Raw genomic sequence first — 23,305 nt, forward strand, 5'->3', positions numbered from 1 at the left:
GCCTCTTCATTAACTACATTTTTCATGGGGACCAGCTTGGGGACCATGGTGGGTAATGTATTCGTTGAATGGGATGGAGAAGAGCAAGAATAGACCCAACTAAGTGAAGTCTTCAATGAAGTACTACAAGTGGGGGAAAATGTTATACAAGACTTGGATATACTACGAGGGGAAGATCTTTCTTATTTTTACTTTAGTTATGAGTTGATCAGATACTAGATCAAGGCAATAAAGCCAATATTGGCTACCATGAGGCCTGAGAATATTGAGCTCTAGAACTAGTTGAAGAATTACTCAAAGTTAGCAAAGGTCATCATAGGATATGATCTATGAGATGAGAAGGGATGTGCTCCCATAGATTCCATGTTCAGTTAGTTCGATGAGCATGTGGAAGAAATAATTTTAGGCTTTGAAGGTTTTGGTATTAGGTCCCTAAAGGTGTGAGGCCTTGCCTCGACCCTTCATAGCATAGTTGATACCTTATTATTTTGATACTTATGACTCGATATGTTGAGACACTATTAGATGCTTTGAACATATTATATTATTTCATGTTGTGTGATGTTTACTTTCAGATATTTGAGTTTGTCATTTAATGTTTTATGATTATGCATGTTGATAAAATAAGTAAATGCAGGATTAACACTTTGATTATGAAATTTTAATGATTAAGAATACGAGCAGGATGAGAGAAACCCTGATTGTTTTGAAAGATGTATGTTTTAATTTATGTGATTTTCTAATACGTATATACATATATGCATGTGATTTTATGGGGCTACTGATGTGTGCAATGAGTGTGCAGGATATTTTAGCCAAGAAACCCGATGAAGGAATGGAACTGATCCCTATGTGCCGTTCATGGAAACCATGTTGTTCGTATCTTAAATTGTATTGTGAGATGTATGAATGTATCTTTCTGTGATCAGTAAATGTTAATGTTTCGTAACTATGTTCTTATAGTGTCACTTGACGCTCGTGAATTGCTTATGCATTCCAGCATGCTAGTTAGGATTCTCTAAGTAACCTTTGGACCTAAGTCAAATTAAGTTAGTGTCATTTTTGCTAATTTGTTTTTAATCAAGTTTAGTTAATCCTAATCTGGATTAGTGCTTAATCTGCATTTTGGAGTTTATTAGATAGTCCTAAATTTTCCTAGCTTTAGTTTGGTTCCTAATCAATTCCTAATGCCTTAAATCATGAAATCTTTATACCAAAGGGGTATGGGTATGGGTTGGGGGCATTTTCCACCCCCTAAGCCCCTTTTGTTGACTTTTGAGGTCACTCAAAAAGTCTATTTTTGCCTTTGTGCGAAAATTGAAAGTGGTTACCATGAGTTGCATAACCTCAACTCTACTTGGAGGTTAACCTTTGGTTTGGTTGAGTTAGAAACTTCTAGATTTTTAGGTGAATGGGGGAAGTTATTGCCCTTTTTGGTGGTTGAGTTTGGATCTTATTTAGAGGCCCTTTTTGGAGTAGTTTTGGTTGTTACCCAATCTCTACTTTTAGAGAGGAGTCTTGGAAGATTGAAGGCAAGGAAGGAAAAGCTCTTCTCAACATTGTTCATTTTACCATAACTTCTTTGTGAAGGTAGGATTTCTTCATCTCCTTGTTCTTGTTGTTCATGTTGCTCATGATGTTTCATGCTTGGTTCATGCTTATGTTATTACATTGTTCTTTTTGGTGTGCTTGCATGTATGTTGGGTATGTTGGGAAGAATTGAAACCATGTTTTCTTGAATGCCTTTCTTTCATGTTTTTTGTTGAATTTCGAAGTTTTCTTGTATGGGTGTTTTGGCATTACTCACCCTTGGATAGGGCAGAAGTGGCCAATTTCGGGAAAGGTATTTAGTTGGACTCCAATAGTGTAGAGTCTCTTCTTAAGACGAGAAGAGGGAGAGAGGGTAGGGTGTTATGGGCCCCTACCTGTCAGCACAAACCTCGTATGAGTTTTGGCATGTAAGAATGGAAGAATGAAAGTTCTTGAATTATAGCCCCAATTGGGCATCTATTTTGGTGTTGTGTCTGACATCTCCTGTTGGAAAAATCCACCTTTCCCTAGTTTTAATTCATTGTTGAATTCCTATTGTGAAAACCTAGTATTGATAGGAATGTTTGATTTTGTCTCTTTGTTATGCTTATTTGTCACCTGGTCAGATTTTGTTCCCTCCACGATCTTAGCAATGTATTGCAGAAATGATATGGACCCCTTGATAAGGGTCATGAAGGAAATTTAATTGGATTGTTTTAATTTTGGGATTTGAATCCTATGTAAATTATATTTAAAAACTTTGTTGTAACAGCAACGACACTGGGTTTTCTTCCTGGTTCTTTCCCGACTGAGCCTTTGAATCAGGTTGCCAATAAATTAGCGATTGAGTATTATTGCTTCTCATGAGTTTTGTTTGTAATTTTTGGTTGTATGGATGCATATAAAAAATAAGATGAAATGATGATGTTCAATTAGGAAAAAATCAAGTTTCATTTATGTTAAAACAGAAATTATGTTATGAACGTAGGTTCAGTTTCATGATTATTGAAAACAAAACAATTCTTGCATTGTTGTTAAAACGGATCATTTAAATTCTTGGTATATTTAGTTTGTAACAAGTCCTATTAGATTTACTTTGAAAAAAAAAGTATAACCCCTCTTGGTTAATAAATCAACTTCAAAATTTATACTTAGAAAAATAAAGACTTAAAAAAAAATTGCCCCAAGAGAGCAAATACTCTCTATTTTTTGTATAGACAAGCAAAATTAAAACTTTTGTGGAAATAGAGAATATTCTTTGTTGATGCTTTGTTTTAAATTTAAATTCAAAAAAATAAAAAAATGAAATACTTTATATTAACCTAAATATCCTAACCTAATCTACCCACCTAACTAACTTTTCATTTAATTCCTTGCCCAAGGTGTGCGCAACCCCATTTGACCCTTGGCATTTAAATTTTTTTTGTGTTTTGCAATTTTCATGGGTGGCAAGTCATTGTTTTATTTACTTTAAAAAAATAGGGCCTGACAAGCTTTTTAAGCCCTACGAATTTTGTCCCCAACATTATGGCACAATCCCATTCTTTCCCCATAAAGTCAGTTTCAACTCACGTGTCCTAATGAGGGAGGAAAGCGAAATGTAAGGGTTTCTTTTAAAAAAAAAAAATTCATTGCAAATTGGTTTGGGGTTTGCACTAAGCATATTTGGACAGAGCACAATATCCATGGAAAGCATTGGAAAAAGCGTAGGAGATTTGAAGGGGTGACGTGACGTGTGGAGGGGGGGGGCAACATGTGTTTGGAAGATAATTTTAAAAGTTTTAAAGCTTTAAAATAAAACTTACTTTTCTCAACGTCTTTATGAGGCCTGCGGATGCAATTAACGAATGTCTATGTGATATGTTGGAGGACGGTGTGGGGAGAGCCCCACGTGGGCTACCTAGGATAGCGCCTAGGTCAATGCCTAGGCTAGTCTCGCAGGGTGGGGATGGTTTGAAGTTTGGTGGTGGGTTTAATTATAAATCAGATTGGAGATTTGGGGAAGGGTAAGAAATGACGTGGGGTTTGGGGATAAGTTATATTAGTTTTAGTTTATTTTAAGATTTGTTTGTTTCATTTTTTTTTTAATTCATTTAAAAGTTTGTTTGTTTATTTAAATTTAGATGTACTTTTAGTTTAGTATTAAAATTATGTTAGTTTAAATTTAATTAAAATTAGTTTAGTCTAGTAGTATTTAATTTAGTCAAGATTGTTTTAGTTAATATTTATTTTTAAGTTAGTTTTAGTATTAGGTTTATTAATATTATTAAAGTGGTATTTAGAAAATGGCTTGTTTGATTATTTGTTAAAAAGTTATAAATTAATATTAGTTGTAAAGTTATGTTAGACTAATAGAAAATGTCAATTTGTTTTGCTTTAACATTTAGTCAAATTTAAGTTTAATTTATATTTTTATTATATTAGGAATATTAATTTATTTTTTTAAAAAATCATCATGGATTTTAAATAAAATTGTGATTTGAATAAAGTGAAATAAAGTATATTTATGAGTACGTTAGATGTGATTTTTATCTTAATTAGTTCTTGATTTAACATTTCAATTTAATTAGATCCGTATTCATTTAAATGGTTATTCAATAATTTTAAATATAATGTTGTATAAGAAATGAAATAACGAAACAAATGTCGATATCAAATTAATAACGAGAGTTCAATTTATTGATTTATCCCTCTTCAAGATTATAAACTTAAGATGAAATGTAGAGAACCTATACTTTAACTATGAACACAAACATATCAAACTTAGTGAATTTTAATTATTAACTTTAAAAAAAAAATTGTTGTGTGTTTTTGCCCTCGTATTTTTGGGCATGACAAAAGGCTCTAACTAGAATGGTGCTTAAATCTCGAGAGGCACAGGAAGAAACAAGGTACTTGGAGACTGTCATCAAGGATACTAAAAAATAGATGGAGGAATCCCAGGGGTGACTATGTTGTGTCAAAATCATTGATTGGGCGAGGCTCTTTGAGTTCATCGAAGAATTTCATAGGGCCAAAGAAAGATGGCCAAATGGAAATGAATAAAATACCTTGATGGTAATCGATAAGTCCCTAAACTTTAAACCTCAAGGTAAGGTGGTATTAGCTTGGTAGTTGTGGAGGTGACATAGGAAAAAGTATTGGTTTTATCACCGTCAAATTTTGTCAAGTAATTTATTACCAAGTGGGTAGAGGTTGGTCAAATGAACTTATGCCAAAAATGTGTAAAATCACCATTGCCTTGACATGAAGAGAAGGATATTTGATTTGGGCTACCTCCTTTTTGTATCTCATTTTTCTTTATTTTATGCAATGCTGTAAATATTGCACATAGTACATGTGTTAGAAGTCTTAAATAGGGTAGATAGATAAGAGCATTGGTCTCGATAAGCGGTTACCAACATTTTGATGTATCAGATTTTGTATATATATTTTGTATGTGTGGGAATTATTAGTATAAATAGGTATGTAAATAACACTAAAGAGGTTGGTCAAATTGCTGATTTTGTCATCTAGTGTCCATTGTTGTATATTTTTTTATAGCCATACACATTTGTAATATTTACCTAAGGGAATTAATATACATTTGGCTACCTAGAATCATTCTCTCTCTTTGTTCGGCCTAGTGCTCACTAGTATTTTAAGTTGTTATAAGAATAGATAGATCCTAGAGTGATTACTATGGGATTCACTCATCTTTGAAAGCAGTGAGATCTTTCTATTTTGTTACTATTATCTTCCTTGGCTTGGATAAAACTAAATGATCTTGTTTACTTTGGTACTATTTCATTTGCAGCACTTGGTAATGTTAGATTGATTGATTGAGCATGTAGTTAAGTTATTCTACCATCCAAGCATGTATTGTTTATAATAATGGTGCAAAAGTGGACTATAGATAGCTTAAATCTCTAACTATGTAGATTATTTAGTTTTTGTTATTTTCTTTCTATACGGCTCCCCCCACCTTGTTTTGTCTTATGATACCTACCCAACTTACTTTGTAAGACTCTATGTTGAAATCCTATGTAGACAAAGACTAGTTGGAGATCATGCCCTCATTATTATAAATACAATCACCACTCTCATCCAACTTTTCCTATTACTTACATGGTCGAGACTCAATTAACAAGAGCTTTGAAAGAGGGAATTCCTCTCTCTATTCTTTCAAGTGATATTGGTCAAACATTCTAGTCCAATGATAATTGTTACTCGGTTGATAGTGTGGGAAATAAAGTCCTATCAACAAGACCTAGACTCAAAAATTCAAATTGACAGACTAGTTAGATATAGGATAATTCAAAAAACATTTGATGTAAGTTTAATCAAAGAAAAAGGCATAAGATTCGCTTCTCTAGCGATAAGGTATAACATCTATTAGGTTGAGAAAACTGACAAAATACTAGGAGGTGTCATGCAAGTAGCATATGAAATTTTTGTTGAAAGGAAAAAGTTTGATCTGTGTGAGATGTTGAGAAATTAGTTGATGATGAACCTATAGAAGATTAAAAAGCAAGGATTAAGATATGGACATTTATTGATCTCTATATATTTCTATGTACGAAATTACTTTCCTAGCATAGGAGATGTGAACTAGTCAGTTAATGAGTTGATTGTGCATTAAATGAATGGATTTATTGAAACATTAGGAAGAAATTAGAATAGTCTAACGAGGTTTCATGTTAGAGAACTACAAGAGGAAATGAACAGAATAAATATGACTACATTACAAGTTGTAAGCAAGTACAAAAGGGATGTATGTTTTATGGCTAGTACACATTCATGCAATATGAAAGCAATAGAACCTAGGTTTGGGTAACTCCTTTTGGCTATGAAGTATCAAATAATGAACTAGAACTGGTAATTGAGGTACTACTGGTTGAAGCTAAGGATGAAGAAGTTTAAGGTTTGGAACACGTGGAGAAAATTACAAGAAAATAATTATGAAAGAAAATAAGTCTAAAGGTGAAGGGAGTAGCAGACAAAAGACTACTGACAGTATACCATCAACATACGCAAAGATAAAGAAACATAAACAAGTAGCAAAATGCAAGCACGTGAGACATACAAGATCAACAACAACACAAGCTAAAAGAAGAATGTGAAGTCAAACAATAGGAAGATCATAGGAAACCATGCTAAGACAAGTGACAAGAAGACTAGAAAGAATTGTTGAGGAGTTGGCACAAGGAGTGAAGAAGTGTAGGACTATGGGAGGTATACCAAATTACAAAACTAGGAAGTGTAGTGAAGAAGAAAAGCTAGTGGTTAAGGAAGCTATATTATACTCTATACACATATTTTCATATTATCCAAGTAAGTTAGAAGGAAAAATTCCAATAGAATTGTATGATATAATTTTAATCAAGTGGAACAATGCAGATAAACTATAAAGAGATAGTTGAGACAGAATGTTGCATTTGGTAAAGCCATATATATCAGTTGAAGAGATGGATAGGCTACTGAATGAACATGAAAATAATAATTTCAATCAATTATAGAAAGGCCAAAACCCTTGCAAGAATCGATAAATATGTTGAAGAGTATAGTAAAAGAATGTTGAATATTATTTTTCATATCACAAGTACTATAGGAGAAGAACCACAGAGTGGAACGATCTACAATTTAAATGAGAAAATTAGTGAAACATGTTGGCATTACTAGTGAAGATAGCCCTATAGAGAGTGAGTGTGAAATTATATCAAGCTCATAATTCGAAGAGGAAACGTCAAAAGAAATTGTAGGACATGAGGAGTTGAGTGAAGAACACGAAGGCAAGAAGAGCGAGACACTTGAAGAAGTAAGTAAGGAACAAGGAAACAAAAATGAAGCATAAACTAAATAAAATAATAATACTACTACTATCAGAGTAATGACCTTTGAATAGGAATAAAGTAACAAAGTGAGCAACACACAAGGACAAAGTGAATCTATAAAAGAATAGGTTGCAAGAACATTGCAAGTTATGGTAAATATTATTAAAGTTATAGGAAAAAGGAAAAGAGATGAAGAAGATAAAGAAGAAGAAATTAATGCTAGAATTGAATTTGAGATATTGAAAAAACCCTATGTTGAATTACATCATGAAAACAAGAAGCTTTACATGAAAATATTGTAAGAAAGAGCAAATTTGTTGAGAAAAATGGGAGAGAAGAAAAGAACAAAGACAATAAATAGAAGATTGAATGCACTATCACAAAAATTTCAAGCTTACAGAGAAAATGGGAGTCTATAGTGGTAAGTATAACACGTGCAATGAAGTACATAGGTTTCAAAAGGAAAATTTTGAGTGGATAATGTCACCTTTGGCATTGTTGTCAAAGTTTGGAGAAGGTTGGTGAAGTTTGATAAAGCATGATGGTCAAAGTAGATAGTATGAAGGTTATGATGAAAGGGGGAGTACAAATTACATCTTATTTTTAATAAAAAGTTTTTCCACCAATTCCAAATGCAAAGATTGTTACTAAAGACAAAATTCTATATACTCTTATTGGCATATTTTACTAACATTGTCATTGTTGACCAAACTTTATATTACTATGTATAAGGCAAGTGTTATTCGAGTAATATTGCCAGTTAATAAAACATATTAAGACATAGAGTATCAGTGAAGTTAAAGGTGAGAAAGGAATTAAGATAAGTGTGTGTAAGACTCTAGATGGAAAATGGAAAAACCCTAATTAGGTTATCAAGCGAAAAAGGCAAAAAGGGAAAAAGATGTGAGACAGGAGAACAAGTGAGAGAGAGGAAAACAAAGGAATGCAATCTTGTGGTAAGCAGTTATTAGAAGAGGAATAGGTCAATTTCTTGTTGTTTATACCTAATCAATTGATTAACAAGATTGTGAAATCCTTTAACAAGGTAGTCTTTGATAGGACTTTTGGAGTTCTATTTTAAATTCTTTATGTAAAACCTTTAATCATGTTAACACTGTAATAGTGGGATTAAATCTCATAACATAATAGTCTTTAATAGGATTGTTTATGCTCTTAGCTAGGTATTAGACACTTTTAATAGAGTTTAATCATTCATAAGGTGGCATTATTATAAAGCTCCTAACCAGGCACCTTGTTACTGTAGTCATAAGTTGTGGGTATCATCCCCACCATTGTTTTTCCCTTTGATCAAGGGTTTTTTGTGATACCAAAATCGGTGTGTTATGTGTTTAATATTTATGGTGTGAATGTATACTATGTTTTATTTCTAAAAGTCATTAACTATTGGTATACTAAAGAATCAACATATTATCAGTCAAATGCTAAAGCAAAATTATTGGTTAAAAGAAAGTGTTTAAAAGTGAAGAAAAATTGAAATCACCCCCCCTCCTCCCCGCCCCCACTAGTACTTCTCAATACTTGTAGCTACCAATAAGCATATCCCATAATTTGGAGTTCCTTTTGAATATCTGAAAATTCTTTTTACCATTGTAAAATGTGTCTCTCTAGGATCTGCTTGAAATCTTGCCACAATTGAACTTAATTATATATATACAAGGTCTAGTATGTGTCAAATACTCTAATCCACCAATCATAGGTTTTTATTTTGTTTGTTCTACACTCAAGGATTCATCTTTGCTTGATAATTTACGTCCAATCACCATAGGTGTTCCAATAGGTTTACAATTTTCCAATCCAAAACTTTTCAACAAATCCTTAAGATACTTATCTTGTGATATAGAAACGTCATCTTTGTTCTGTGCAATTTCTAATTCCAAGAAGTATTTTATTTCATCAATCATACTCATCTTAAATAGTTTCTTTATCTCTTCTAAAAATTCCTTGCTAGCTTTATCATTGTCTCCAAAAATAATGTCATCTACAAATACTACAACAATTAGCAAACCATCTTCACTTTTTCTCAAGTATAAATTACAATCAACATTACCTTTTACGAATCCCAAATTAGTCAAATGTTTATCCAATCTTTCATACCAGGCTCTAGGTGCCTGTTTCAGTCCATGTTATGCTTTCTTCAATCTACAAACCATGTCCTTTTCTTTTGTCAAAGGAAAATCATCAGGTTGTTCAATGTATACCTTCTCTTCAAGTTCTCTATTTAGAAACATTGACTTAACATCCATTTCATAAAATTTGAAGATCTTATTAGATGCATATGCTAGAAACATTCTAACTATCTCTAATCTAGCAACAGGTGTAAAAGTTTCCTTAAAATTAATTCCTTCTTGTTGTGAATATCCTTTACAAACTAGTATTGCTTTGTTTCTCACAACTTCACCTTGTTAATTCATCTTGTTTCCAAATACCCACCTAGTTCCAATAACATTCTTATCTATGTCTAGGAACCAACTCTCAAGTTTTGTTCTTCTCCATTTTCTAAATTTCTTCTTTCATAGCTTTTATCCAAAAATCATCTTTACAAGCTTCATCAACATTCTTAGGTTCAACTTGAGATATCAAACACGATACTTCACTAAATGTGATGTCCCCATTCTCTATCCCTAGTAGAGGAGATAAATTTTAATAAGGAATGATATATTTCTTAGATTCTTCACACTAAATGAATTTTAGTTTCATTTTATATATTGTCCAAGGGAGTGATAGTCTCTAAATAGACACATCCTTTCTTTAATTACACTCCCTCATAATTAGCTATATGTAATATTTGTTTCATTATTTCTCTTGTCCTTTATTATGTTAATACTATAACATATTAATTATGTGGTATTAATCATTTTTTTGTATTTCAATATTGAATAAGGTATTATGTCATAATACTATTTCACTATTAGATGGATCATCATTCTACATATGTGTGAAACATATGCAAAGTACATATGTTAGTTCATGATGAACTATGCAAGAACATATGAACGAAAAATAGTGCATGCACAAAGTAGACACATTAATACATGAAAGTACATTGCAAACACAATGTAGACAAGTGTGAATGCATGAAAACATAAAGCAAAGAAAACACATTAATTCATGAAGACACGATGTAGAAACATGTTAAAACTTTGTTAGATTTGTTTTTACAATTTGAAATAAAAAAAGGGTTAAGGAAATATTTTACCAACTTTTACTGTAAATGTCACTCCTTTCCCTTGCTTGGGAAAAATCTCTTAAAATGTGTCTTTTAACAATTTTCTTGTAGCTAGGACTACAATAGGGTGCCTAATTCCCTAATGGATGGTATATTTATTGCTGCTAGAATTTGGACATGCTCATCTTGGGGCTCCCTCAGATCTTTAATCCATATTGGGGTTCTCTTGCCCCGACATGATCGATTTACTCCTCCCCTTGTGCACACTCCCTGCCTACTAGGTATTTGCTTAATTTTGTTGTGGATGGTAGATTTACCGCTACTCGAGTTTGAACATGCTCAACTTGGGGCTCCCTCAGATATTCATCCATATTGGAATTCTCTTGCCCCAAGTGACTAATTTACTCCTTGGCTTGTGTACACTCCCTATCTATCATGAATTTAAGTACAAAGATTTTGAATAATGTTCCCTTCTAAAATTACAAGTTTGTTTGTTCCCTCAGTTTGTTTGTTCTTCAAGGTACAAAGATGTTGAATAATGTTACCTTTCATTCCAATTGCTTATTTTCTTTTTATTTGATTCACTTGAGATCTTTCTGTAATTTTATACTAAAAGCGATAATATGATCTTAAGATGAGGATCTAAAAACATTTAAATATAATTTTTTAAGATTAAAATAACTTTGCATAAATAATTTTAAAATTCTAAAAACAAATTAAAAATAAACTTATCTTGATTTATTTTTTAATAGATATATTTTGTTGACTCATTTTCTTAATTTGTCATGTTAAAATCCATAACCTCATATCACAAGATGTCCTTGACTAGATCTCCATATTTTTATAATGACTATTTTATTGATTCTTGATCTTCTAATAATATTTTTATAAATGTATTCTTGGAATATACCAACTCTCTTTATTCTTCCTCTTTTCCAACATGTCTTTGCTCTGGTTCATGTTATATATCATTACCTATTCTACACACTAAATAAAATTCTATTTCTCTTATACAAAATAGAAATAAAGAAAGAATATACTGTGGCAATGGTAGCCAAAAAGAAATCCTTTACAAAATCTTGTTAGCAAGCATTTCTCTAAGGGAGAGTGTGTTGCCTTAAGTTTGGTCTTTGGGCCCACCTCTTATGCTTTGATTTGTAATAAAGCTTTATTATTAGCAATAGTAATGTTATGGCCTAATTAAAATTGAGAGACCCAGGCACGTGATTTGTTTACATATTGCAAAAATTCCAAATTCTTTCATCTGCTTCATCATTGGTTATTGTCTTTGATTATTGTTTTGTCTTTTAAAATCTTCTTGGGGATGTTTTCTATCAAATCTTTTCATAATTTTTTGTATGAATTCCTTATATGGAGTAATATTATCATGGTTGTAGGTGTTTTTCCCATGGTATCACCATTCTCATGATATGCTAGTTAGATGGAGAATGACGAATTGGAATGCATCTTCTTCAGTCATGGGGTTGAATGTTAGGTAAGTGTTTAATATTTGTAGCCAATCATATGTCGTGACCTTTTCTAATCCATCAAAGTTTAGAACATCCACATTTTTTTTTCTTTATGTTTAAGATCCTTATTAACATGTGTCATGGGTGTTTCCTTTCTCTTATCTTCACATAATTCCCTAAATGATACTACTTCCCTAATATGAGGTTCTTGTTCAACATATGCTCTTGCTATATCCTTAGTTGGATTCAAGGGTTGTTATATCCCTTCTTCCTCTCTTAATAACTCTTTGTTGGATAAGAATGTTGGTTGCGGTACCTCAACCTTGGAAGATATATTATTACTCTATGAGTGATTTGAGATAGTGTCTCTTATATGAATAGGTTCTCCTTTGAGATTATTATTGATTGAATTTCCCATACTTTGCAGTGCTTGAAGAAGTGTTTGGTTAGATCTTTCCATTTGACTAATTAATGTTTGGTTGTTTTGTTCCATGTAGGATCTCATTTCATGTGCTAGGTCATTCATGGTGGTTCTTTTTATCCTTCCCTCTTGAGTTTCCATAATCCTTTATTCATAGGATGGTGGAATTATGCTATGATACCACTGTAAATCTAATTATAACTATAATATAATATGGAAATCTATTATAACATAATAGAATATATAATATTAAAATATTATTATTAATAATAAATAGATAATCAATAATAGAAAGTAGAATGATAATCCATATAATAGTGAAATATTAGTATGATATAATGCCTTATTCAATATTAAAATAATAATAATATAATTAATATCACATAATTAATATTTTATAATATAAACATAATAAGGAATAAGTGAAATATTTAAACAAGTATTACATATAGTTAATTACGAGGGGGTGTAATTGAGGAAGGGATGTCTCCATTGGAGACAATCACTCCCATGGAGAGATTGATTTAATGGGAAGAATCTAAGAAATATATCATTCCTTATTAAAATCTATTTCATCTACAAGGGATAGAGAATGGGGACATCACACTAACCTTATTTCTTGTCATAACTCCTTTTTTCACACTTCCAATGATTTGTTTGACAACGTGATTCTTTGCAATATTCATCTTAAGTTTTACATGTTCAACTTTTACTTATACTCTTTGTTCTGATCTAGGTTCAGTTCTTGGCTCTTCTCTTTTTTATTCCATCTACAAACCAGTGTCAAATTCATAAAAAAAATCTCATTCAACATTCAGATTGTCAGTCCTTTGATTAATCTCTTCATCAAAATCATAATTAAGTATCCTTTCTTGAATTCTAAACTTTTCATCAACTCTCACATTAGCACTTTCAACAATAGTCTTCAATTTATGATTAAAACATCTATATGCTTTACTCTTCAATGAATATCCAAGAAGCATTCCTTCATCACTTCTAGAATCAAACTTCCCAATATCATCATCTCTTTTAATATAACACTTACTTCCAAAGATTCTAAAGTATTTCACAATATGTGTATGTCCAAACCAAACTTCATAAAGTGTCTTACCAATGCATTGTCCAATCCAAACTCTTTTCATAGTGTACAATGTGGTGTTCATTGCTTCTTTCCAAAAGACATGTGATACATTATTCTCAAACATCATCGCTCTAGCTACTTTCATTGATCTCTACCTTCTTTCTGCTATCCCATATCGATGTGGTGTCTTAGGGGTTGAAAGCTATCTCTTTTTTCCATTATCCTCAGAAAAGTCGTTAAATTCATTTGAAATAAATTCTCCTCCTTTATCTAATCTCAAACATTTAATCTTCAAACCAAATTCACTCTCAAATATACTCTTTAATATCTTGAAGTTGCCAAAAGCTTCATATTTTTCTCTAAGAAATGTAAACCACATCATTCTAGTAAAATCATCAATAAGAATCATAAAGTATATATCACCATTAAAAGACCTTGTTCTTATAGGACCACTCAAATATGTATGTAAAATATCTAATTTTGTTGAAGTAGTAAATATCTTGCTTGGAAATGAACTTTTCTTCTGCTTTGCAAACCATGTTAGAAGGTTTCACAATCTTAGGAAAATCTCTATCTACAAATGTTGTACTGACCTTCACAATGTTATCAAAGTTAATATGACAAAATCTCTTAGGCCATAACCAATTATCATCTACTTTAGCGACCAAACATGTCATCTTAGTAGGGTTCAGTTGAAATACATTACCTCTTTTTCTTCTATCAATACCAATCACTATACCATTCTTATCCTTGATAATGCAAGTCTTCTCTATAAACTACAACTAATATCCCTTGTCAACAATTTGTCCAACACTCAAAAGATTATGTTTCAATCCATCCACAAAGTAAACAACCCTAGTGTTAGTATTTCCATCAAGAGTAATAGATCACTTTCCTTTAATGTGACATGTTACATTATTTTAAACTCTAACTATTCCTCCATCATAACTATTGAATTCAATATTTTTTTTCATATCTCCAATCATATGATGGGAACACCACTATCTATAATCCAATTTGATTTTTTCTTCTCAACATGTGATACTAAGGCTTTTTCTTCTCTTACTTCCTCTTTTATTTCCTTTTTGAGACTTTCTTCTTTGATAGCAACAAATTCTATCCCATCATCTTCATCATTACTATCATCTAGAGAATGTACCGTCTTAAAATCAAGTTCATCATCCTTCTAAACAAAAAACAATCTTTAGGTATTCTTGACTTGTAAGGTTAACTAGGCTTAAACTTATTTTCTCTCTTATGACATTTAGATGAATAATGACCAAGTTCTTTACATGTCCAATATATAAATTTTTTGTTACCTTTAGGTTATCTTTTCATAAGCAAGGCAAGTCCTTCATCAATATTCGTATCTTCTTTTTATTTTGTTGCTTGTTCTCTAGCATAATTTTTACCTGCACTCACATTCCTTATCAATGTAGGTATGTCTCTTTGTATACAAAAAATAGTCATAACTCTAGGTAATCCATCATTCAGTTTCATCCATGATTTAGATATTTGCAACTTTCCTATAAATGTTTCTTTTGTAAACTTAGGCATATAGGGAATAACTTCTTCAATCATTTGTGCCTTTTATAATAAGAAGGTGTCAAGGTCTTCAAAATCTTCCAGAACTTCTAATTTTTGCAACAATCTCATATATCCTACTTAACTATCCTCACATAGTATCATCTTCCTGCATTTTAGCATTTTGAAACATACATATCCAACTCTGCAATCTAGACTTCTTTGCATATTCATCACTTTCAAATATCTTTTGTAACATAATCCAAATTTCATGTACAAGCTTTAAAGTATTTACCTCTACATATTCTTATTTGGGAAGAGCTAACAATAGTGCTTCCTTAGAAAGTATGTTCTACATGAATGTATCTTTTTTGATATGTTCACAAAAGTCAAACTTACTTCATCAACTATATTCTTCTTCTTCAATGTAACTAACCAAAATTCCAAACCCATGCACATCAGTGAGTCTTCATCTTCTCCTTCCACGTACCATTATTTACTCCATCAAACTTTAGACTTTATTTCCTAAAATAAAAGCCACAGATCTCCTCAATATGTTGAGATTTTTCTTTAAGGACCCCATGCTCTAATACCAATTATTAGAAAGTAAAATCCACCAAAATAACTAAGAGAGAGCGGGGGGTGAATCAGTTATGCATTTAAAATAACTCTCAATATCTTTACTAATTCTATAACATGTAAATAATAGATGCAACAACCATAGAAAGATAATGATGCACAATAACACTAGATATGTTAACTAGGGAAATGCTTGATCAGAGGGAAAACCTTGGTGGGAATGATACCCACAAGATGAAGTACTAATAAAGTCCCTTGTGAAAGGATGTGACCCTGTTAGGAGTCAAATGAATTACAACTGGTACATATGATTCCACATTAGGAGACTTTGAATCCCCGTTAGGAGATTCCAAACCTATTAGGAGTTGTGTCAACCTTGTTAGAAGTTGAAAGGAGGACAACTGCAACCACTGTAAAAATAGCCTCAAACTATCTTCACAAAACAATCTTCAAAATAACATATCCAAGTTCTGAACTGACTAAATATCAAATTATTTGCCAATACAATTCCTTTGAAGCTCACAGTACATCCTCAGCATCAATCTTTGCTTTGATCAAATATAATTTGCATCCAAAGCTTACATAACACAATATGTGATCTTACTTTTCTAATACAACATTTACAACCAAGGAAACAAACTTTCCTTTATACCAAGTCCTAATAAATAATTGAGTCATCCTTGAGGCTTTCCCAATTTATAATGATTAATATAAAACCACATTAAGATATTACATTTACACATTACATTATAATTAACACTTCCCATAGAGATTTTATCAATAGTCAGCTTCTTGGGAACAACATGCTGAACAATCTTCACAAGACTTCATAGAATGAACATCTAGTTTTGCCACGTTAACCATAGTCTCCTAAACATGTCTTCAGCCATAATCCAAGTGCATTGAACGATCCTCAACCTTACCAAAATGATACAATTCAAATACCACAAATTGTCAACAAGAAAGAACAAGTCATATGTATATGTATCATGAAATGAAAATATATGTAATAAGGGTAAAGGGTATCTCCATAAGAAATAAAGGGAAATGTGAACATATCGTATTATTTCAAAAGATAAATGAAGTCATAACATTGTATATTTTGTATTTAGATAAATGTATGATGAAATAAAGAACCATTTTCTCTTCATAATGTTAGTGGTGAATAGAAGGTGATTTGGTTTACATGTATGGTTAATGGTTTAAATATATTTCATGTATCTTTATTGCATTTTAAGAAGACCCATTTGATTGTAAGGACTAGGACATTAGTTCCTAATTTTGAAAGGGATATTAGGATGGATAATGTATTAGATTATGAGTACATGTAGCACTAATAGATAGATTAACTTAGTAGTAAGGATGAGATGTTAGAAACAAAATTAAGTAATGTTAATTAAGGGTGACATTAGGGAACTTGTTAGGATTTTACATTTGTGATTAAGTGAACTTGGCAAGAAAAAGATGTTAAAAAAACTTATTCATCAAAATTCATATCAATTTGTCTTATCCTTTTGGATTTTCTTGGCGAGGCATTAAACTTCATAACTCCTTTTGCAAACATAGACATAGCATTAGGAAAGGTTCCTGAATATACCTTCTGTAGACACCTAAAAACCTTTAGAAAATAAAGTATTTTTATTTTCTGAAAAAGTCCTGATGACATCATCATTTATTAATTAATTAATTATTTAATTAATTTATTTATTTTTATGCCATTAAATCCCTTTATCTTAATTAAAAATATTTAATTAAGGAATCCCTCCCAAAAATGTTTAAATCTTATTTAAACATTATTTCCTTATTTATTAATTATTTAATTAATAAATTGATCAAAAAACCCAAAATAAATAAAAAATTTATTTTTTGCCCAAAACTTGGCCAATTTCCTTAAGACCACTAACCTCTTTCAAAATCTTCTAATCCTTCTTTAATTTTGATTAAAGGCTAATCCCATCATTTCCTACCCCTAATCCCAACTCAAAATATTTAATTAAGATTAAATATTAATCCTCATGTTTATTAAAAAAGTTTTAATAAATATCTCCTCAACCCAAACCCTTGAAATAAATAAAACTTTATTTATTTCCTAAAAATCTAATTTATCCTCATCCTAGGAAATTCTAGACTATTCTAGAAAGTCTTTATCCTCATCCAAAGTCTAGACTCTTCTAGAAGATGTCTTTAAACCTAATCCTAATCCCCTCCTAACCTTGTCACATTCCCTAAAAATGGGTTAAGACTTACTAACCCAAGCCAAAGTTAACAAATATCTCCTCCTTCACCCACCCTCATTAAATGTCATCCACTTTCCTATCCCTAAGCTAATCCTAAACCATCCTAATCCATCCTCTAATCATTTGCACAATCCTAAGCAAGCTTAAAACCTTCTTAATCAAGCCCAAGTCGAAATTGCTCTCATCTCCCTCAAAATATCTCAACCACAAAACTTTATGAAGTCCACTAGGCCATAAATGACTCTTCCAAGCCCTTTTATTGCTCTTACAAGCCATTATGAGGGTCTTTATGAAGATTTTATCCCTTGAGCCTCCTTTGTTGACTCATCCTTCCCCTTTCCTCCATACTCTCACCATGTGACATGTGTCACTCCTTGATTGGCTGTCAAGAAGCACAATCCATGTGTTCTCCTCTCATGCAATCTGAGCCCTCCATGAGCTTTTTTCCATCCTTGCATCTTAGCCCTCAATCCCTCAAGCCTCTTGCCTATAAATTGGATCCTTTCCCTTTGCAAAATAACACAATCCATGAAGTAAAGTCATAATGCCATTTTGAGAAGCCATTTTACATCAAAACCATATACTCACACCCAAATTCCAACTCCATTTGAAGCTCTTTTTGAAGCATAAAGCTTGAGCATACATCTTATCTATTTAGACAAAGCTACTCAACAAGAGAGCTTCTCATTAAAAGAGCCCATTAATGGCTCATATTCTCAATTGAGAGCTCATCTTAGTCTATCTTGAAGTTTATGAATTTTGTTTAGTTTGTAGAAGCTTTATTTAAATTTGGTTTCCATTAGCATACTAACATTGCTCATATACACCTTCAAGTGCACATAACATAACTCACTGACCATGAACCTCACCAAAAGAATCTTCCTCTGCAACTTTGGTTGAACTATCCAAAAAACTAATATGTTGACATCAATGACAAACACTATCATGAATGCAACACATTAGCACTCAGTCATATCTTTGACATACTGACAAACTCCTTATACAACTACATCAATTATTCATGCTTAACATACTTCTCCTCTTTCAACATCTTCCAAATGTGATGACTTGGCATCTTCATCCACACATGCAACTCTTGTCTAGCCTTTAACTCTCCTATCTACCCTTCTTTGACATTGAGATCATTCATAAGTTCGATGGCCTTCTTCTCCATGGTGAAAACATGTTCCAAAAAAGCTTCCTCTTCTTGGATCTTGTCCTATTCCTTTCGCCCTTCCTCATTGGTCTCCATAATTTGGATTACAGGAGTCAATTGAAACCCTCATTTATTTGGTTTTAGATGGTGCCCACATCTTTATTTTTCTTCTGGTTCTCATTTATGCTTCCCAAAGACCTACCACCTCCCCTTCCTCCTTGGCCTTGCCCTTCTTTATTTCCACCAAGCTCTTGGTTAGCTTCTTCTTAACTCTAAAGATAAACATGTATGCCTCTTCAATGTTGGTCACTCTATCCAAGCTTAGCTCCTCTTGAATGCTTTGTCTTAATCCATCAAGGTAATGAGTGACCTTCTACTTATTAGCTTTTGCGTGCCCTGTCTTGATAAGGACATAGTGGAACCCTCTGTATATTCCTGGACATATTTCCATGTATTTATCATTTTGCTTCATCCATGCATTTTTTCTTCTTATCCAATCTTTCCTCCATGATCAATTTAGGGCAATGATATTTTTCAATATGTTGACTTTTCTTTAGGTACCTTAACAAATGGACCATTGCCAAGGCCTTTAAAGGGAAGATGGATGCTTCTACCAACAAGATCTTATCCAAGGCATAACAATTTCAATTTTGAGGTTGCTGATGATTAGTTAATTTTGGATTCTTTCTACGTGCCTCTATTTATGATTTGACACATAGCTACCTCAAATCTCACATCTGTAAAAGATCATAGGGGTGACCAACAAACTAAAATGTGTTAACTTATTTTTTCAAGTCCATAGCTTTGTATTCATACATCTTTTTTGTAAGGAATATAACACTTTTTAATGTTGAATCTTTTTTCTTTGCATGTTTACCAATTAAGTTTTTTGTGAAATTGATCTTAAGATTTTTTTTTCATTCACTATATCTAAAGGATTGCTTTCAAAAAGTAAAATATTTTGTTGCTTCTTGTTCCTTTTCAAATAAAAGACCATGACTTTAGTTTTGCTAGTGTTCATTTGCATCCTAGCCCTGTGAGAAAAAGTTTGAAGTGTCTTTGAGTGTTCCTCAATTTATAAGCTATTTTAATTACAAAAAAGAGATCATCAACATAGAGAATTAGTTCTATCACATTAACATGGATGAAACAAAATAAAAAGTGGTTGAATAAATATAACATTAAGCTTCATGAGTGTCCTAATACAAATACGAGCATACACAAGTTTTTCATAGAGAAGTGTCAATAAGTGCCACATAGGTTAATAACATTGGTCGAATAAAGGCTTACTATATTAAAGGCTCAACCCAATTGGGGAGCATGGGGAAAAAATGTCTTTAGGGGATGTTATTAAAAAAAAAGCAAGGCTATTCATGTCACAATTGAGGACATGATCACATCATCTTAAAGGTGCAAGACAAGTAGATGTAATAAGCTCAAAGAGGCTTGAGAGGAGAAATACAAGCTCAATTGAAACCGAGTGATACTTTTTCACAAATACACAACTTATGAAGACATTGAAGTTTTTCTTTTTTTATATTGAAAAAATGCAAATTACAAAGGAAAGAAGGGCAGTTCATAGAGAATTGTTGGAAAGAATGAAGAAAACAACATATTTAAGTTCAGTATGAAATCATCTTAAAAATTGAGAATATGCACAATTTAGTTGAAAAACATAAGATCAACAAAACAAGTAATTCTATAATTAAGATTCATTAAACAAGACCAAAAATAAAGACATATGAAAATTGTTTAGAACTATATACTTTTCTTTTTATCCCTTGACTCTTTTAATCTCTTGAACTTCATTAAAATCATTTATTCATAGTCAAGTCCCTCTCCCAATTCTTCTAACTTGGCCACATCTTATTCGTAAAAACCAGTTGTATTGGAAAAAACAAAAAATCGCTTACACCAGCGCGTAAATGCTGAAGTGGCTTCCTGAACAACTTACTTGTTTCCTTCTGAATTCGAAGTGTTTCCTCAGATTTGTGAATAGCGCCATGGATAAATTACACCTTTAAAGACGTACATATAATGGGAGTGTGGAGGCTTGTCAGACAGGCCGAACAAATCCTTCACGCTCGCTCCAAAACACACAATATCGTTCACTCTTCATTATTGCACAGCCGCTTCCTCTGCTCGTACTCACACAATACGATTGATCTAAGCCAATACACGCCCGAGCTCATCAGAAATTTCTCAATCATTGCTCATGTCGACCACGGTAAATCTACGCTGGCAGACCGTCTGTTGGAGCTCACCGGAACAATTAAGAAAGGCCATGGCCAGCCACAGTATCTGGACAAATTACAGGTACGCTTTTCTAAACCCTAAAACGTTAAACCCCTAACAGGAATTTTTACCTGTACAAAACCCTATTTGTTCTAATCAAAATCCAAACAGACAACAGCTAGAAACATACCATATTTATGTACACAAGTGAGTAAACTGGATAAATGGGTCTCAGAAAGTATGACTAGTTAATTCATAGCAATGCCTTATTAGAAATGAACACAAGAAGCGCAGAAACTGACTGCGACATATGTTAAATAGTGCCTATAAGGCCGATACATTTTGGCCGTAGAGCACAAATACGATTTGGTCTTTGAACATTACCTCAAATTGTTGTGACCGTGTTTGAAAAAGAGCAACGCAAAAGACATCCGCCAATGTGAAAAAAACTAAGAGACTTAAGACTTCCGCAATCAATGGCCGGAAATTGAAGCCTTAAGATCAGAGCTGCATTTGAGATTTTTAACTATTGACATTACATAATCCACTGACAAGATGTTTGTGGAATACGTTACTGATTAGAGCTCCTATTATAAATAAATTAATAACTCTTTGAAGTACAATCGACATCCCATGGGCCTAGGCTAGGCATAGTATCAATTATTTCTAATTCTAACTAATTGTTATGTAAGTTGCTCGCTAATAGTAGAAATGGGCGGTTAAGCCTATTTTGATAAATACATAAATAATTTATAAAATTTATACATTCAATTATTTTTTCCTAACTTGTTGCAAGATGAGTCTTGTTGATGTGAGTTTTGTTCTTCTACAACAACAAAATTGATTCTTAGTATTTCAAGATGAAACACCAAATCTCATGCTTTTTCTGGAATAAGGATGCTCACATATTAAACAAGGTAAATAAATTGTGTGATCAAATGTGACAACCTCAAGGTTCCTTCTTAATCGTGGACTTTTACTCAGTTATAATGATGTGAGATGCTGGTTATCACAAAGGGCCTTACACTATTCAGTCAGTGGATATCAAATTGACTTTAATTTCTTCAATCAGTCCCAACCAAATAACTTGCAAAGGAAAGGGCATAAAATCCATTTAACTCGAAGAATGTAGGATAATGTAGATGATTGCGTGAATCTCTAACCAATCCTTGCTTTGCCGTATCAACTAGGCATAGGAGGTGGTAGCTTCTAAAGATGTAGGAATGATTTTCACATAGTCAATATTTATCCAAATACCCTATGAAGGTGCAGTCTAAATGAACATCTCCAACTCTTGCAGTTTAGACCCAGACTAACCTTGCACTGTTACTTACAATCAACAAGTACCAAAAGGTATGGACACTAGCTTCACCATGAATCACACCATTCAATAGTATCTTCCATTTATCTATTTCTACTTCTACTTAACATGAAGTGCAATTTAATGTAAGTGAGGAATTAAAGAAACCATGCAGTCTTTCAAAGAAATATTAAGTTATCCACCATAAAGATTGACAATGAATCATTAATTACTTTGATAACATTATGGCAACAATTTCATCAAGTCTTCGCTCCTGCTCTACTTCTGCTACTAACTATCTAACCCTTACAAATGAGAAGGCCCTGGCCTTTTATAGTAGCTCAATTACAATGAAAGGGCGAAGATCAATTTAAGATCAAGGGACAAGACTTATCCATTGCAAACCCTAATTAGGGTTGCCACCCTATCATCCAATTACATGAAGGCACCACTCTGTGGGCCAATAAGAAAATTACAATGCTCTTGAAAGCCAATGAGAAAATTGTACACATGGCATAATATGATTGAATGTGCTTGAGCATGTGTAACTCAAATTTTCTGTTTGGTAGAAGACAAGTGGACGCCACCTCAACATCCTTATCTTGTAGATTTGATCATTTGTTTGTGATGAGAAAATATCTCTTGATACTAATCATTGCCAAGTCTTCCATTGTGATTGTTAATGTTTGGTAGCTTCAGTTGGTAGTTAACTAATAAACTATTATATTAATTAAATATTAATGAATAGACATGTCTATCCATATCTGATCCAC

At 32.3% G+C, this 23,305-nt stretch overlaps 1 protein-coding gene across 1 annotated transcript in view; it reads left to right on the plus strand.

Moving 5' to 3' along the window:
• Positions 1 to 20,789: 20,789 nt before the first annotated feature.
• LOC149569483 (Small GTP-binding protein) overlaps positions 20,790 to 23,305 on the plus strand; it is a 144,596-nt gene continuing 142,080 nt past the window's right edge. The window contains exon 1 of the mRNA XM_089822181.1: positions 20,790 to 21,313. Within this exon, the coding sequence (XP_089678307.1) occupies positions 21,035 to 21,313 (279 nt within the window). The 5' untranslated portion in view covers positions 20,790 to 21,034. The remainder of the gene's footprint in view (positions 21,314 to 23,305) is intronic.

Source organism: Cupressus sempervirens, chromosome 3, assembly GCF_028749045.1.
Source record: "Cupressus sempervirens isolate cs-2001-9-10 chromosome 3, ASM2874904v1, whole genome shotgun sequence".
In the NCBI taxonomy this organism is placed as follows: Eukaryota; Viridiplantae; Streptophyta; class Pinopsida; order Cupressales; family Cupressaceae; genus Cupressus; species Cupressus sempervirens.